General features: G+C 42.9%; 1 protein-coding gene across 1 annotated transcript in view; it reads left to right on the plus strand.

Annotated features, from left to right (window-relative positions):
* Positions 1 to 351: 351 nt before the first annotated feature.
* GATB (glutamyl-tRNA amidotransferase subunit B) overlaps positions 352 to 14,492 on the plus strand; it is a 77,957-nt gene continuing 63,816 nt past the window's right edge. Inside the window, exons 1-2 of the mRNA XM_081091635.1 lie at positions 352 to 563; positions 2,477 to 2,627. Coding sequence (XP_080947761.1) covers positions 388 to 563; positions 2,477 to 2,627 — 327 coding nt within the window. The 5' untranslated portion in view covers positions 352 to 387. The remainder of the gene's footprint in view (positions 564 to 2,476; positions 2,628 to 14,492) is intronic.

Here is a 14,492-nt window from a genome sequence, read left to right on the forward strand (position 1 = left end):
AGGAAGTCTTCGAGGTATGTCAAGGTCATTGACTTCAGTTCGAAACGTTGACGGTGGTATAAAATCCCGGCCACGTTTCTCAGCTTTGGATCCTCCTCGCCGCCTGCTCTCACTCAAACGCTTACACACGCTCCCAGTCACAAACCTCTCCAGCTCCCGCTAGGAGGAGTCACCCCTTCTGACCCGGAAACCCTCACTCGCTCTCCTCTATTGCTCTTTCCCTCCCCTCCCCGCCAGGGTGCCGGGAGCCTTCGATTCGCAGTGCTCGCTGGGAATAGAAGTCTTCCCGTTGGAGCCTATGGAGTGTTACACGTTTTCAGAACTACACTTCCCAGAGACCCTCGCGGCAGAGGGAGGCTGCGTCAAGTGACGGACGCCGGAGGGGCAATGGCGGCGCCCGTGCTGCGCTGGTCCTGTCCCGCAAGGCGTTGGATTTTAGCCAACATTGACCGCGGTCCTCGCCACGGAAGAGGGGCACCGACTGGGTCCAGGTCCAGCGGGAAAAGGGGACAGAGCTCAGTGGCTCAGCAGCCCCTCGTCACGGCCCAGAAGCCGAGGAAAGGGTATACGATCTCATACCACCCTGCCCAATCCAGTGTGCGGTGCCACTGCGGGACTGGGAAGATGATGGCCACCCAGCCCAGTAGTCAGTTTCGACCTTCTGTTGAGTGGGAGGGCGTTGGGCTGTAACTTGCAGCCTGGGAAGCACTAAACTTGTCCTCTGTGAGCCCCGCCTCCGCACAGAAGCCGCCCTCCGCAAATAGATAGACGGTGTGTTGGGGGAGTTCGCAAGTGTCAAGTCCGCAGGTGTTTTCTTAAGTCGAAAGCGACACAGACCGAAGAGCGGATTCAGGCACCGCACTGGTCGTCCCAGCAGCGGGGTCTGTGGCGCTAGAAGCGGGATCTCATTTAGCTGACATTTAGCATTGCTACGGCCAGCAGTGTCCTAAAGGTGGGAAGGGAGCCCTTACCTAGAAGCGCCGGGTAGTGGTGGCTTAACGGCCTTAGTCGGGAAGCACCGCCTTCTGTGGAGGCCTTTCATGGGGAACATGGATGTCTAGACACAAGAGGATGCAACTTGTACAAGAAATCGCCACTATGGTTGTGCAGAGAGCTGTGCTTATTCTGCTAGGTATCCCCTGAATAGCTGTTAATTCTTTACTACATAAGTCTTAAAACCGTTTCTTTTTAAACAGTAAATATAAGGCACATGTCTAATACTCTGTTAGCCCTATGAGATAGTTAGGTTGGCATTACTTTTGCTTCTCAGTTGGAGGGAAAGTGTCCAGAAAATTGATTTCTGTGCTTTTCATAAGTTGGATCACCTCACTGTGAATGGAAAGTATTTTTTTTTCTCTCTCTCACGTAACGAAACTGAAAAAGTACTTTGAATAATGTTTTAGGGAAATGCAGAATTTCTAAGGAATTCCTCTCAATTATAGGCGATGTTTCCTAACTGTAAAAAGAAGGAATTAATCTCACAATATTGTAGATATAGAACTTCATATGTTGGAATGATTGAAACAAAATCCAAAACGTGTAAACAAAAATCTAGCCAGTATAGAAAATTGCTTGGGAAAAGAGCAGGATAGGAACAGGCAAAATATGAAAAGAGGATGTGTGACTAGGCTCTCTGCAAATTGGGTTTCAGAGGGACACTTATAAGAACCTGGAGAGACCTGTATATGGGACTTTCAAAGATCCAACAGAGGGGTGGCCAGATTAGAGGAAGTATAGCTTTTAACAGCTTCTTAGATTTTATAGCAATCAAGCATAAGCAAATAAGCAAAAGAACTTGAACCTAGATCTGGGTAACTGAAAGTGGTTTGGGAACAAAACAAAACAAAAAAAGCCAAATCTGATGGTTTAATGTTTTCCTGTGCACAAAATTTCCAGGAGTATTATTTAGTAGTGATTGATTACATCCATGTCACTGATAATTTTACTTATGAACCACTGTTATAAAAAGGAATTGAAAACATTACAGAATTTCTCTTTCTTAATAATAAGATGTGCAGCTATTTATTTACCACTATTTATCTAGTAGTAGCATCCTGATGTTAACCCTAAAAATGTGTACCAGGTCAGCTTTCTTCATTTGCTGAGTGATTAATTGATAAAGAACCATTAATTTAGAAAGGGCTGCTTTTCACTGAAGTCAGCCACACAGGCACTACCTGATGCCCATTGCTAAATTAAGATGGCAAATTGTTCCTTTCTCTGTGGCCTCCTGTTTGTACAGTGAACTCTGTGCCATGTTGTAAATGAATTTTATTTTTCTGGTCTTGTAGGTGTTTATCATGAGTTGCTTTTGATTTAATCACTACTACAAGATGACACATTTTTAAATGTAAGGAAATAAAATGTTAATTAGTTAAAAACAAATAGGAAATTAACATTTGTAGTTTAGGCTCATAGAAATTTATGTATGGGGACAGATCTAACTATTGCTTAACCATTATATCTTTCTCTTTAGTGAACACCAATGGGCAGCTGTGGTGGGTTTGGAAATTCATGCCCAGATTTCCTCCAACTCGAAACTCTTCTCTGGATCCCAAGTCCACTTTGCGGCACCTCCAAATTCTTTAGTATCTTTTTTTGATGCATCTCTGCCTGGAACTTTGCCGGTAAGGTTTTTATTTAATACTCTTTACATTAGAAAGTGTTTATGTTTTATTGAACATAGATCATGATTTCTTTGTTTTAATATCTTGGCACAGCTCTTAGGAAATATTTGCTTAGGGAATTTTGGATGAAATAGGATGGACTAAATGTGTTCTAAATACCCATCTCTATAATTCTTTTTTTAAGTCTAAATAGCATGTTTATTTATCCATTTATTCTCTCATTTCACACGCATTTTAGAATGTCTACTCAATACCAGACACTGTGCTATAAACTGGAAAATAAAGATGAGCAATGATCCTTGCCTTTGAGTTCAAAGACTATTTGTGGAGGTGTGTCTTATAAGCAAATAGAGTGCTGTGTGATTATTCCTGGGAGGGTAATAGGCAGAGCATGGGACAGGTAATCAGTAAGAGAAGGACTATTATGAGAAATTGGAGTAAGGGTATAGTTGGTTAAGAAAGGGTATTGGAAGAGGTGGTGTCTGAAGGCCAGGTAGGAGTTAGGCAGATAAATGAAGGAAGAGGACTTCAGTTAAAGGAAACAACAGCATATATATCACATGATATTGCAGTATAAGGTCAGTAATGATTGTGGTCATTTAAATCCAAGTGAAAGCTGGTTGAACTGAGCACTGGAAGGCGTGTAGGGACAGAGGTTTACTTTTCTTAGGGTCACTGCCCATAGCTATCTCTCCTCCTCTCCTCCTCTCCCAAGCAGGAATTTGCAGAAACTTGCTTGAAAAGGACATGTCCCTAGGGAAGAATTGGAGGTCAGGGGCAGAGGTTTCTCAGTAAAAAAGTATAACACATTCAGAATTAGATAATAGGGGGGAAAAGAAAATGAGAGGATCAATCTTATTTTGTCCAACATTTGATTAATAAGAGTTCCAGAAGAGAGAAAATAGATAAGAGGAAACTATCAAACAAATAACATGGTTTAGTTTCCCAGAACTGAAGGACATGTCTCCAAACGGAAAGAGCCTGCCAACAACCCAGAGCAAGGAGTGAAAATAGTCTCCCAGGCCAGGCACATCATCCCGAAGTGTAGGCATGCCAGGGGTAAAGATTAGATACTAAAGCTTACAGAGAAGAAACGAAAGGTCACGTGCAAAAGATGAGGAATCAGAAAGGCATCGGTCTTCTTAAAAGCAACACTTAAAGCTCGAAGAGAAGGGAACAGTGCCTTAGAAAAATCTTAAGGGAAAAAAAAAAAGTCATTCTAACCTAGGTACCCAGCACTATAAATCAAGTGTGACAGTAAAGTAATGGTATTTTCAGACAGGCAGATTCTCCAAAATTTTTCATTATCATGGGAACCTGCTGGAGTAATGGAGAGGTTCCACACTGCCAGCTCTGCAGCAGGCCCAGAGGGCCCGATGGGAGGGGAGGATGGAGGACTCCAGAACAGAGAGGTTTCAAGAAAAAAGAGAGGTTAGCTGGGAACAGCAGATATCTAATGTTTGTGTGGAAAAGAGATTTTACATATAAACTAGAGTCTTTGAGAAGAATAAGCAAATAGGTAATAAAAAGTGAAGCAAATGAAAGAGACCTGTTAACTCCAAGAAAAACTAAATGTTTAAGAAAGGAAACGTAGCCATATTATACTCAACAGTTTGGCAAGAAACATACTTAAATAATAATAATAATAATAATAATAATAATAATAATAATAAAGGCACCAACTACTGATTTAACAAAAACTCATATAACTGGGATATTGAAAAATGAACTAAATTCTTTTCTACCATAACTGGAAATCATGGTCTAAATTGATAAAGGAAGAAGAAAGGATTGTAAGACTATGTTTTTGTAACATTTTTGGCCATGTGAGGGGAGGCCTCTTCTTTTTAGATCCTAAATTGGTCAGATGGTTTTTGTTTTCTTTTTTTGGCTATTATTTCTTTTTCCTTTTTACTTTTTTTTAAACAAAGCAATGAGTGAAAGGTTTAGAACTCTCAAGAGTCAAAGGTGTTTTTAACAAAGTTTTAAAAAACTTTATCTAATCTAATAAAAGAGAAACATGCAAATTGACTGTACCTTCGCTATGCCCAAGCCACACCCACCAGCCAATAAGAGCGACTGTATGCAAATTAACCCAACCAAGATGGCGGCCACCAGCCATGGAGCTGGAGCAAGCAGGAGGATTGGTTGCCCCGGCAATGGAGGAAGCCAAGCTTCCCACCTGCCCTGGCTGGCTGTGGCCTCCACTAAAGGCAACAAAGTTTCAATTATAGAAGATAAGTAAATCCCAGATACCTGCTTCCAGCTAGCCTCCACTGGGAGCTTGGGTGGCTGGGGGCCATGGCCAGCCTGCAAACAGCCATCAGCCCCTCACCCAGGCTGGCCACACCATCATGGAGTGAGGGTCCCTGCTGGGGGTCTTGGCCAGCCTGCAAACAGCCATCAGCCCCTCACCCAGACTGGCCAGGTACCTCAGGGGGGACCCCACCCTGAAGGGGCTGTGGCCAGTCTGCAAACAGCCATCAGCCTCTCACCCAGGCTGGCCAGGCACCCCAGCAGGATCCCCCTCTCTGAAGGAGGTGTGACCAACCTGAAAACGGCCCTCAGCCCCTCACACAGGCTGGCCAGGCACTCCAGCAGGGACCCCCACCCTGAAGGGGGTGTGGCCAGTCTAAAAACGGCCCTCAGCCCCTCACCCAGTCTGGCCAGGCACCCCAGCGGGATGCCAACCTGATCTGCAACACCCTTCAGGTCAAACCAGCCAGCCCCCACCCATGCACCAGGCATATAATAAAAGGGTAATATGCAATTGACCCTAACAGCAGAATGACTGGGAATGACTGGTCACTATGACACACACTGACCACCAGGGGGCAGACGCTCAATGCAGGAGCTGCCCCCTGGTGATCAGTGTGCTCCCACAGGGGGAGCTCTGCTCAGCCACAAGCCAGGCTGACAGATGCCAGCACAGCAGTGATGGCGGGAACCTCTCCGGCCTCCTCAGCAGCGCTAAGGATGTCTGACTGCAGCTTAGGCCTGCTCCCTGCTGGCAAGTGGACATCCCCCGAGAGCTCCTGGGCTGCCAGAGGGATGTCTGACTGCCAGCTTAGGCCCAATCCCCCAGGGAGCGGGCCTAAGCCAGCAGGTGGACATCCCCCGAGGGGTCCCAGACTGCGAGAGGGCACAGGCCGGGCTGAGGGACCCCCCCCCCCAAGTGCACAAATTTGTGCTCCAGGCCTCTAGTATGAAGATAATATTAATCATCAAATATTACCTCTGCTGTTTCCTCAGCCTTCTGCTGGTGAAATTTTTCTTTTTTCTTCCCAGAGTCCAAACAGTGACAGATGCACCCTTCTGCTCACCCTGCCCTGTTCTTAGGAGGAATAAGTTCATCCACATTCTAGATCATTCATACCCAAGCTCATGCTTGTGCTGCATTTCCCTTTTCCCCTGAGGGTGAAGTTTCCTATTTCCCCTCAGGGTGAAGCGACCCAACTTTTTGGACTCAGCTTATCTCAGAGATGCACTGAGCGGTAGCATATTTTGTTCTTAAATAGAAATATTGTAAAGTAGCAAGCATGAGTAAATCCTTATGAGACAGAGTTAGATTTCAAAGTATTGCAAAATATCTCACCTTGTAACTTATACAAATGATCTCATATAAGTTACAAGGGAAGGAAAGGGAAGGGAGGGGAGGGGAGGGGAGAGGGGGAGGAGACGGGAAAGGGAAGGGGCTGAGTCTTGTGGCTCCATGTTCTAAAAATAAGAACACTGTGTCACTGGGACAGTTTATCAAGTCTGTCATTTTCCCAGATTAAGGAAAGATTGTCACAATGCAAATGGCCACAAGCCTTGGCAAGCAGGTGATGGATTTTCCAAAGTTCTCCTGGCATAGCATGTTATTTGAAAATAGGAAGATAGGTTCCAGATAAGACAGCTCAAAGATCTGAAAGTGGTTGCTGCCAGGGAACAGGCCTGGCAGGGGAGGGTGGTGAGAATGACTGCTTTTCATTATAATTTCAAGATATATGTCTATAATATTTTGTCCAACAATTAAATGTTAGCTTTATAGAAGTAACATATAGGGGAGAGGAAATTATTAACAGAATCAGGGTTCTTGAGAAAGCAGGGGGTGTCCCCAGAGCACAGACAGCTCTCCCACTGTAACCTGAGGGAAGGTGTGCCCCTCTGCCCACTGGTAAAGGCAACTTTTTAGGTTGGGTTGTGGAGGGTTGAGGAAGCTCTCATCTGATTTCTTCCTTTTCTAGAAAACACTATTTCTTACATCTCACTCTCCTTTTTGGCGCTCTTTCCTGCCTATATTAGTATCTCTAGCTTCTGGGTCTTTGGGTGATGCCCTTGTTTCGTTTTCTTGTGCCCCCAATTGTTTCTTTTTCTCCCTAGCTCTTGAGTGATAGTATAGAATTTTAAGTTGACAGTTATTTCCCCTCAGCGCTTCGAAGACATGATTCCATTGTCCTCAAGCATCTATTACTGCTGATGAGAAGTCTGCATCCTTTGTAGGTAATCTGTTTTTTTTCTGATAGTTTTACCCAAGATATGTCCAGGTGTGGATTTGTTTTTATTTATTCAGCTCAGAGCTCAGTGTGATTTTTACACTTGAAGACTCTCCCCTGGACTGTGGAGGTATCTCTGTGGCATGAATTCATGGTGGCCTCTGCTAGAGCCCACTGGGCTTTCTTGAACAAACAGGTTCTATGTTAATTTCTTCATCCCCAGCTGTCACACAGATTGGATAGTGCCAACATCCTAGCCCCACACCAAGCCAAGTGCAGGGCCGGGGGCTCTGATTTCTCAAGTCTCTTTTCACCCATGCTTGAGGTGGGCGGCCTTCTCCATGTCGGCTCCTGCAGCTGGTGGGAGATATTCTGACTGTCCCGGGAGTTTGTGGTTCCCACCTGCCTACCCCAGTGGGCTCACTGCCTTGACTTCTTTTCCTAAGGTGCTTTAAATTAACATCATCTGGTGTCCCTTCAGCCTGGTTAACAATAATGATAGCAGCAAAATCAACTAATATTTACTGAGAGCTTGTTATGCACCAGGCACTGTTCAGGTGCTTTCCTTATATGTATTCACTTATTTTAACCTCATAACAACTCTGTGAGGCACAGTTTCTATCTTCCCAATTAGAAAGTAAGTGGTGAGGCAGGACAAATCCAGTACAGGCATACCTCGTCTTATTGTGCTTCACTTTATTAAGCTTCACAGATGTTGCAGGGTTTTTGTTGTTGTTTTTTACAAATTGAAGGCAAAGTCCTTCACCAGCAAAGAGATTATTACTCGCTTTGCTGCTGTGGAACCGAACCTACTGTGTCTCTGAGGTGTGTCTGGTCTGGCTCCCAAGGTCACAGTCTTAACCTCTTTGCAGGTCCTGCCTCCTGCTTTCCCCCCTGGGTTATAGATGGCTCTCAACCCCATGACTGCTATGAGCTTCAGAGATTTCCTCTTTTGCTTTTGAGCTTGGCTATGTGTGTTTATTTGTAAATTTATCTGTATAAAACCCTAATATGCAAGTAGACCAAACTGTGGAACAACCAGTCGCTATGACATGCTCTGACCACCAGGGGGCACGTGCAGAACATGGTGGACATTGGCAGTAGGTGGCAGAGCGTGGAACATGGCGGCCATTGGCTGTGGCGGGATGGTGGAGCAGGTGAGCAGGGGCGCCAGACCAAGGCAGGGCGCTGGTTGCTGTCATCAGGGTGAGCCTCTGGTGGTTACTGAAAATTCTTTGCTCCAACACTCTGGCATCCTGCCCAGCACTCGCACCCGCTGCCAGTGCCACCGCTCGCACCTGCTGCTGGCGCCGTCAGTGGGTGCGAGCAGCGCTGCCAGCCCCAGTCACCCCTCAGGACTTCTCCACCACTCCTTGCTCCTAAGGGGCAATTGGGGCCAGCAGCTGCCTCTCGCATTCGCTGACAGCACCAGCCCCACGTGCACCCGCTGCTGGTTTCAGCCCCAATAGCTCCACGATGTCAGCAGGTGTGAGTGGGGCCGGCGCCACCAGCACGTGGGAGCAGCGGCAGTGGCGGGAGTGGGGCTGCCGGCAGACGGGACTGGCTGTGGTGGGAGGGGCCATGTGGAAGCACAGAGGATGGACCTAAACTCACATCCCAAGTTCCTTTCAAGGTGCACAAATTTGTGCACTGGGCCCCTAGTGCATGTCTAAATGTCTGTGTTTCTAGATATAATACTCATTTTTATCCCTCATCTTCACCCCCCATTCTGATTTGTGACACTTCTGAATATTTCTTAGGACCACAGGCATTTTATATTCTTATTTTACCTTTAGTTTTAGAATTATATGGAATCCCATCATAAATCTTCAGACTGAAAAGGTCATTCAGCCCATTTCCCTGCTTATAGGCAGGATTACAGCTAAACTAAGGACAGCATTCTTTGTTTTTATGGCAGGGATTCAGCCTCATTATTTTGCCCTAGTTTATAACAAAACAAAAACCTCTTACTCTGATACACAGTCTTCTTTAATTTATTAAATAATTAGTTGTCTATATAGCTATAGACAAGATCCTCGGCTATTTGCTTAGACTTAGTTATTTCCTATTTGTCATGTCATTTTAATTTCTCTACTTACAGTACTTGGTATATGCATGTGAAATAGGAAGAAAGTATATCTGTTTGATAAAATATCATGGGATTTATAAGTCTATTTGTTTCATAATTTGCCAATGTTTCCAGTAATGGTGCAGTTTTAGCAAGGCATCCAGTTTGTTTGAAATTTATGCATTGCACACACACACATTTTGTTATTTGAAATCCTTGCTCCTTGTTGGTGCCAATCCCTATGCAGGAGAAAGCAGAGACCATTGTTGCCACTGCTGATGCCGATGCCCACTGATAGGTGGCTCAGCTGTGGTCAGTAGGTAATTTCTGATCATGTCAGGCTGTGCCACAAGGAGATTAATCAGAAACTAGTGACTCCGCCCTTGTTTGCTTGTCTGGTAGCTCTTATCTGCACACAACACAGAACCCCTACTAATTGTGAATGCTGCTTATTTCCGGGGAAAGGGCTCCAAAAGCTGTTTTCCACACACATAAACTAGAGTGTTCTCCTCTTGTCTTAGGATCAGCCTGTCTTAAAAAGTATTTGGGGCTTTCCATATCAAAGGTGTTTGGAATTGGCCCTGGCAGCTGTGGAATGGAAACTGAAACATTGTTTACCTCATTGTATAAAACTTGCTTTTATTCACAAGAGTATATAGCACTGTTAGCAAGAAGAAGGGGAATAAACGGGAAAATGCGATGTGAATAAATCTGATGTGATGCCTGCCCTCTGGGAACTAACAAACAGCGTGCTTCATGCTGGAGATGTGTTCTGTGAATTGTACCATCAGGGATCTTCTCCCTTAAAGAAATGATAATGTGAATGCTCTTGTAAAGTACTTTGCGATTAATTTATTTTTAATATTTCTTTTGACAGATTTATTTAAAGCTAGGTAAATCTGCAATATTCTAGCTCTGAACAGAGAAGATATTGTTAAAACTTTGGTTTTGAAGGACCAAAGATTTAGAAATACTTGACTGGCTCTAGAGAACATCAGGTTGAAACGCTCTCCTGACCCTTAATTCTAAATGTTATTATAAAAGTTGTTTTAACTCAAAGCTTCTATGCAAAATAGAAATTGAAGAAAACAGCAATAGGAAAAAGTACTTAATGCATACATTATGATAAGATCTATATTTACCTCTCTGTCTATTTACATGTAGATGTTTCATTATTTAAGAAGACAAATATGACAGTTTTCTATTAATTTTTTTTCCATTTCAACGATTTGTTTTAATGTAATCTGTAGAACTTATAATTACATTGTGTCCTCAGACTTTAGTCTTGCCAGTTACTCTCCAAGGTGCTTTTATGTTGTTGTTCTTTATTCATTTGTAGAGTCGGGTGGTCCAGGGGTGACGGGTTTTCCCCCCAGGACCCTTGCCTCTTTAAAAGAGCTGTGTCTGGCCCTAACCAGTTTGGCTCAGTGGATAGAGCGTCAGCCTGTGGACTCCAGGGTCCCAGGTTCGATTCTGGTCAAGGGCATATACCTTGGTTGCGGGCACATCCCCAGTAGGGAGTGTGCAAAAGGCAGTTGATCGATGTTTCTCTCTCATCAATGTCTCTAACTCTCTGTCCCTCTCCCTTCCTCTCTGTAAAAAATCAATAAAAATATATTTTAAAAAATAAAAGTAAAAATCATCATTCTCCCCTTAAAAAATAAATAAATAAAAATAAAAGAGCTGTGTCTGTGAGCTCATACACACAAATGTGGGAAGGTTCCCTCTCAGCTCTTAAACTCTCTGATGATCCAGACTTGCCTTATGATGTCATTAACTGGATGTTTCCCATGAATTCAATGACTCATGACAATGATGGACTTTCACATTCAGTAGGCAGCATGGCTTCCCCTCCCCTCATGTGGGAAGTGTCTGACTCCTTCCCTGTCACAATCTTTTTCCAGCTTTCAGTGAATTCTTGAAGGCCTCCCTCTTCTCAACCATCTTCACTCCTCCCACCTCTCTGCCAGATTTATATGCAAAATTTCCCACATGAAAACTAGCTATATTAACTATAACACTTCAGGGTATCCCAAAAAATGTATACACTAATAGCTTATAGCTCAATTTTGAAAATTAAATGTATTTTAATAAACACTGCCTTTGTAATGATTCAAAGTGTGTGTATACATTTTGAGGGGACCCTATATGTTTGTTTTATATAGTTGATGGACCATCCTTCATGTATGATGTTTATAGCAATTTCACAATTTCTGTGTTTGATTATAAGGTTCTAAAAAGCAATTCGTGGATCTTTTCTGGGCCACTTAACAGTAACTTTGCATAAAAACATGTATGTAACACCCTTAGTAAATATTTCTCTGTATAATTGCACATACCTACATGTGCATACATGGGGAGTACATCTAAAAGAATTTTCCAGGAGTCTAAAACACTTCTGATATTTTTTTAACTTTACAGGAATCTTTCTAAAATGCATTTTATACTTGCCTGCTTTCTAAATAGAGTATATTGAACATAAGCTAATCTTTTCTTAATTACTCAAGGTTATCAGCAACATCAGTGTGGCTGAGTGTTGTTATATAATGGTGCCTTCAAGGGTGACTGAGGTGGGTAAAGCTATCTGATCCTATAGTAAATGGCTAATGATGGCCATTCTTTTAAGGTTTCCTCATCTACCTCCTTTTAAAAGCTATTGTCAGTATATTTGATTTTAGGAATCCCTTGCTCATTTTTCACTGCTCAGTTATTATTTCTGTCTGCTCCTCCCCAGAAAGTCAGATTATCACATTTGTTAATGTAAATAAGAACAAGGCTCTGAATAGAGACCTGTCCTACAAAATAAAGTGCATGGATGGTATGAAAGCCAGTTAGCTTCTTGAAGTTAGAAACCATATCTGATACAGTAGAAAGAGATCCTGGAAATAATTTAGTTTAGTCCTTTTAAATTACAGATGAGAGGATAGCTGTTGTAATTTGCCACCGGTCACACAATTACTTATTGTCCCAGTTAGACTGAGAATTTGGGTTCCTCACTCCCAGTTTAAGGCTCAGCTTCCAGTCTATGTTTCACCATAGTTGCATGAATATGTGTCTGTATATATTTCAGAACATTAACACTTAAGTGTATATATAATAAAGGGGTGGGCAAAATTAAGTTTACAGTTGTAATACAAATAAATAACACAGTAATTAATAGTAATACAAGAATGAACTCTGTATTTCATGTACTCACAACTGTAATCCTACTTTTGCTCACCCCTGTTTGTTTATAAGTATACATTCACATGCTTATACACACACAGAGGCATTGGCTATTCAGTATTGACACTGATTGTGTGTGCTGTTTATTACAATATCTGGTGAGAACTCTAAACCTGGGGAGAGGGGAAAGTGCTAATTCAGAAAATGAAATGGGCAAAAGGAGATCTAGCCTAATTAGCCTCCAGTTTAGATCGCCAGGCATCGCCAGGCACTGGATTTCCCCAGACCCACTATTAAGAGAGCAGCTCTGCCTGTGGGCATCTCTTAGCTAATGGAAAATTCTTTTAAGATTTTTTTCTGTATGCTTCATTCTGAAAAGTCTTCTCTGCTCTTTCTTCCAGTTCACTAATTCTCTCTTCGTTAAATCTACTCTGCTCTTTAACTACCCACTGCGTTTTTTTATTTCACTGAGAGTACCTTTCATTTATAGAAATCCTATTTTTCTCTTTTAAATCTTTTCTGTTTTTTTGAAAATATCTTCTTCCTTTTTCATGTATTTAGTTCTTTATTTCCTTAACAATTTTAAATCTACTTATTTTACAGTCTGTGTTTAATAATTCTATTGCCTGAAGTTCTTGGGCTCTCTGTTCTTTTTTGTGTGTCTGCTGGTTCTGGCTAATGATATGTGATCTTCTTGTGTATTTTGTAGTTTTGGATTATGAAGCCATGTTTGACAGGGATTCATTAGTGGCAATCTTGTGGCTGGGTTGAAAGCAAATCTCTCCAAAGAGCTTTTACATTGGCTTTTGCCAGATGCCCTAGGTCAAAGCCAGGGCTATTTTTTCATGATTATCTCTTAGCTTTGGGGTTCTTGGACCAAAGAATTAATAAAATTGAACCCCAAGTCCTCCTGAGAGTAAATTTAAGACAGTCAATTCTAGAGTCTTGTTTTAACCTAAAGTCTGGGCTGAGACTTTATTAAGATTGAAACGTTAAAAGGGAACAGAGAATGTGACAACAGAGCTGGGACTGTGGCCAAGGTTGTGAATGGTCATGACCCAGAGATTCAGAATGGGCCATGAGAGGCATGTTTACATCTCTCTGACTTCCTTTCCTCTGCCACCAGGATATCCCTCTCTTCTGATTGCAGTTCTCCTATGGTGATTTTTTTGTGTATTGCACTTCTGCACACTGGTTGAGGCCGAGATCTGTAGGAATCTTGGTTCATTGAGCTCTTTCCAAATTCCCCTAACTTGTGCAGGGTTGCACACTCTCACCCATGGCCTTGAAAGTTTATCATTCCTTCCCCCCAACCCCCAAATTTCATCTTTAATGAATCATTCCCTTTACCTTTGTGTGGAAAGGATGATACCATCTCTGTCCTGTCAAGGAACAAAAAAACAACAACAATAGTGTTGAACTGAGAGGAGCACCTGTGGTGGAGGAACCTATGGGGAACTGAGGGACCTCGTCTGCCTTCTAACCAGTGAATCCCATGGGCCTGCAGAGCATCTCTCTCACCTGGCCCTGTGCTCCTTCCTGGTGAGGGAATGTCTCAAGGCAGCATTTCCTGTCCCTAGAGATTGATTTCTGAGCAAGAAACCTTCAGTGTTGTGTTTGGAAAGGGCTTTTCTCACATTTCCACATCCCCTCATGCAGGTTTGTTTTCCCTTCAAAATATGTGCTTGGATGAGATTGAGCACAACAACGAGTCATTGTTAGAGGAGACGGTGCTATACTTAGAACTCTCAACTCTTTAAAATAGATGTGGCACACTACTGCTCCCAAAAGTCTGAAATGCTAGAAAGTGAGGTGGGAATGTGTAGAAAATAAAATATAAACACATGGCCAAAGATGCCTAGGAGGACAAAAGCTTAGGGATCTTTGTTGATATAAATATGTAGTAGTTAAAAAAAAAATTGCCTAACTGTGTTCTGTGACACTGTGTTTGTCTCTGACATTCAGGCAGCTCATACAGGCTTTGTTCTGGTGATTTATACTATAAGCCTATAATAAAAATGCAGCCTCAAATCATGCAGCTGGGCACCATTCATTTTTCTTCCACAGACAGTTTCAGAACGTACAAAACTGCAGCAGACCTGTACAAGCTGTTCCCTCACAGGAAATGCATGCCCGGCCATGGCAGCAGGCCCT

The sequence above is a fragment of the Myotis nattereri genome (genome assembly GCF_964212035.1).
Source record: "Myotis nattereri genome assembly, chromosome: 5".
In the NCBI taxonomy this organism is placed as follows: Eukaryota; Metazoa; Chordata; class Mammalia; order Chiroptera; family Vespertilionidae; genus Myotis; species Myotis nattereri.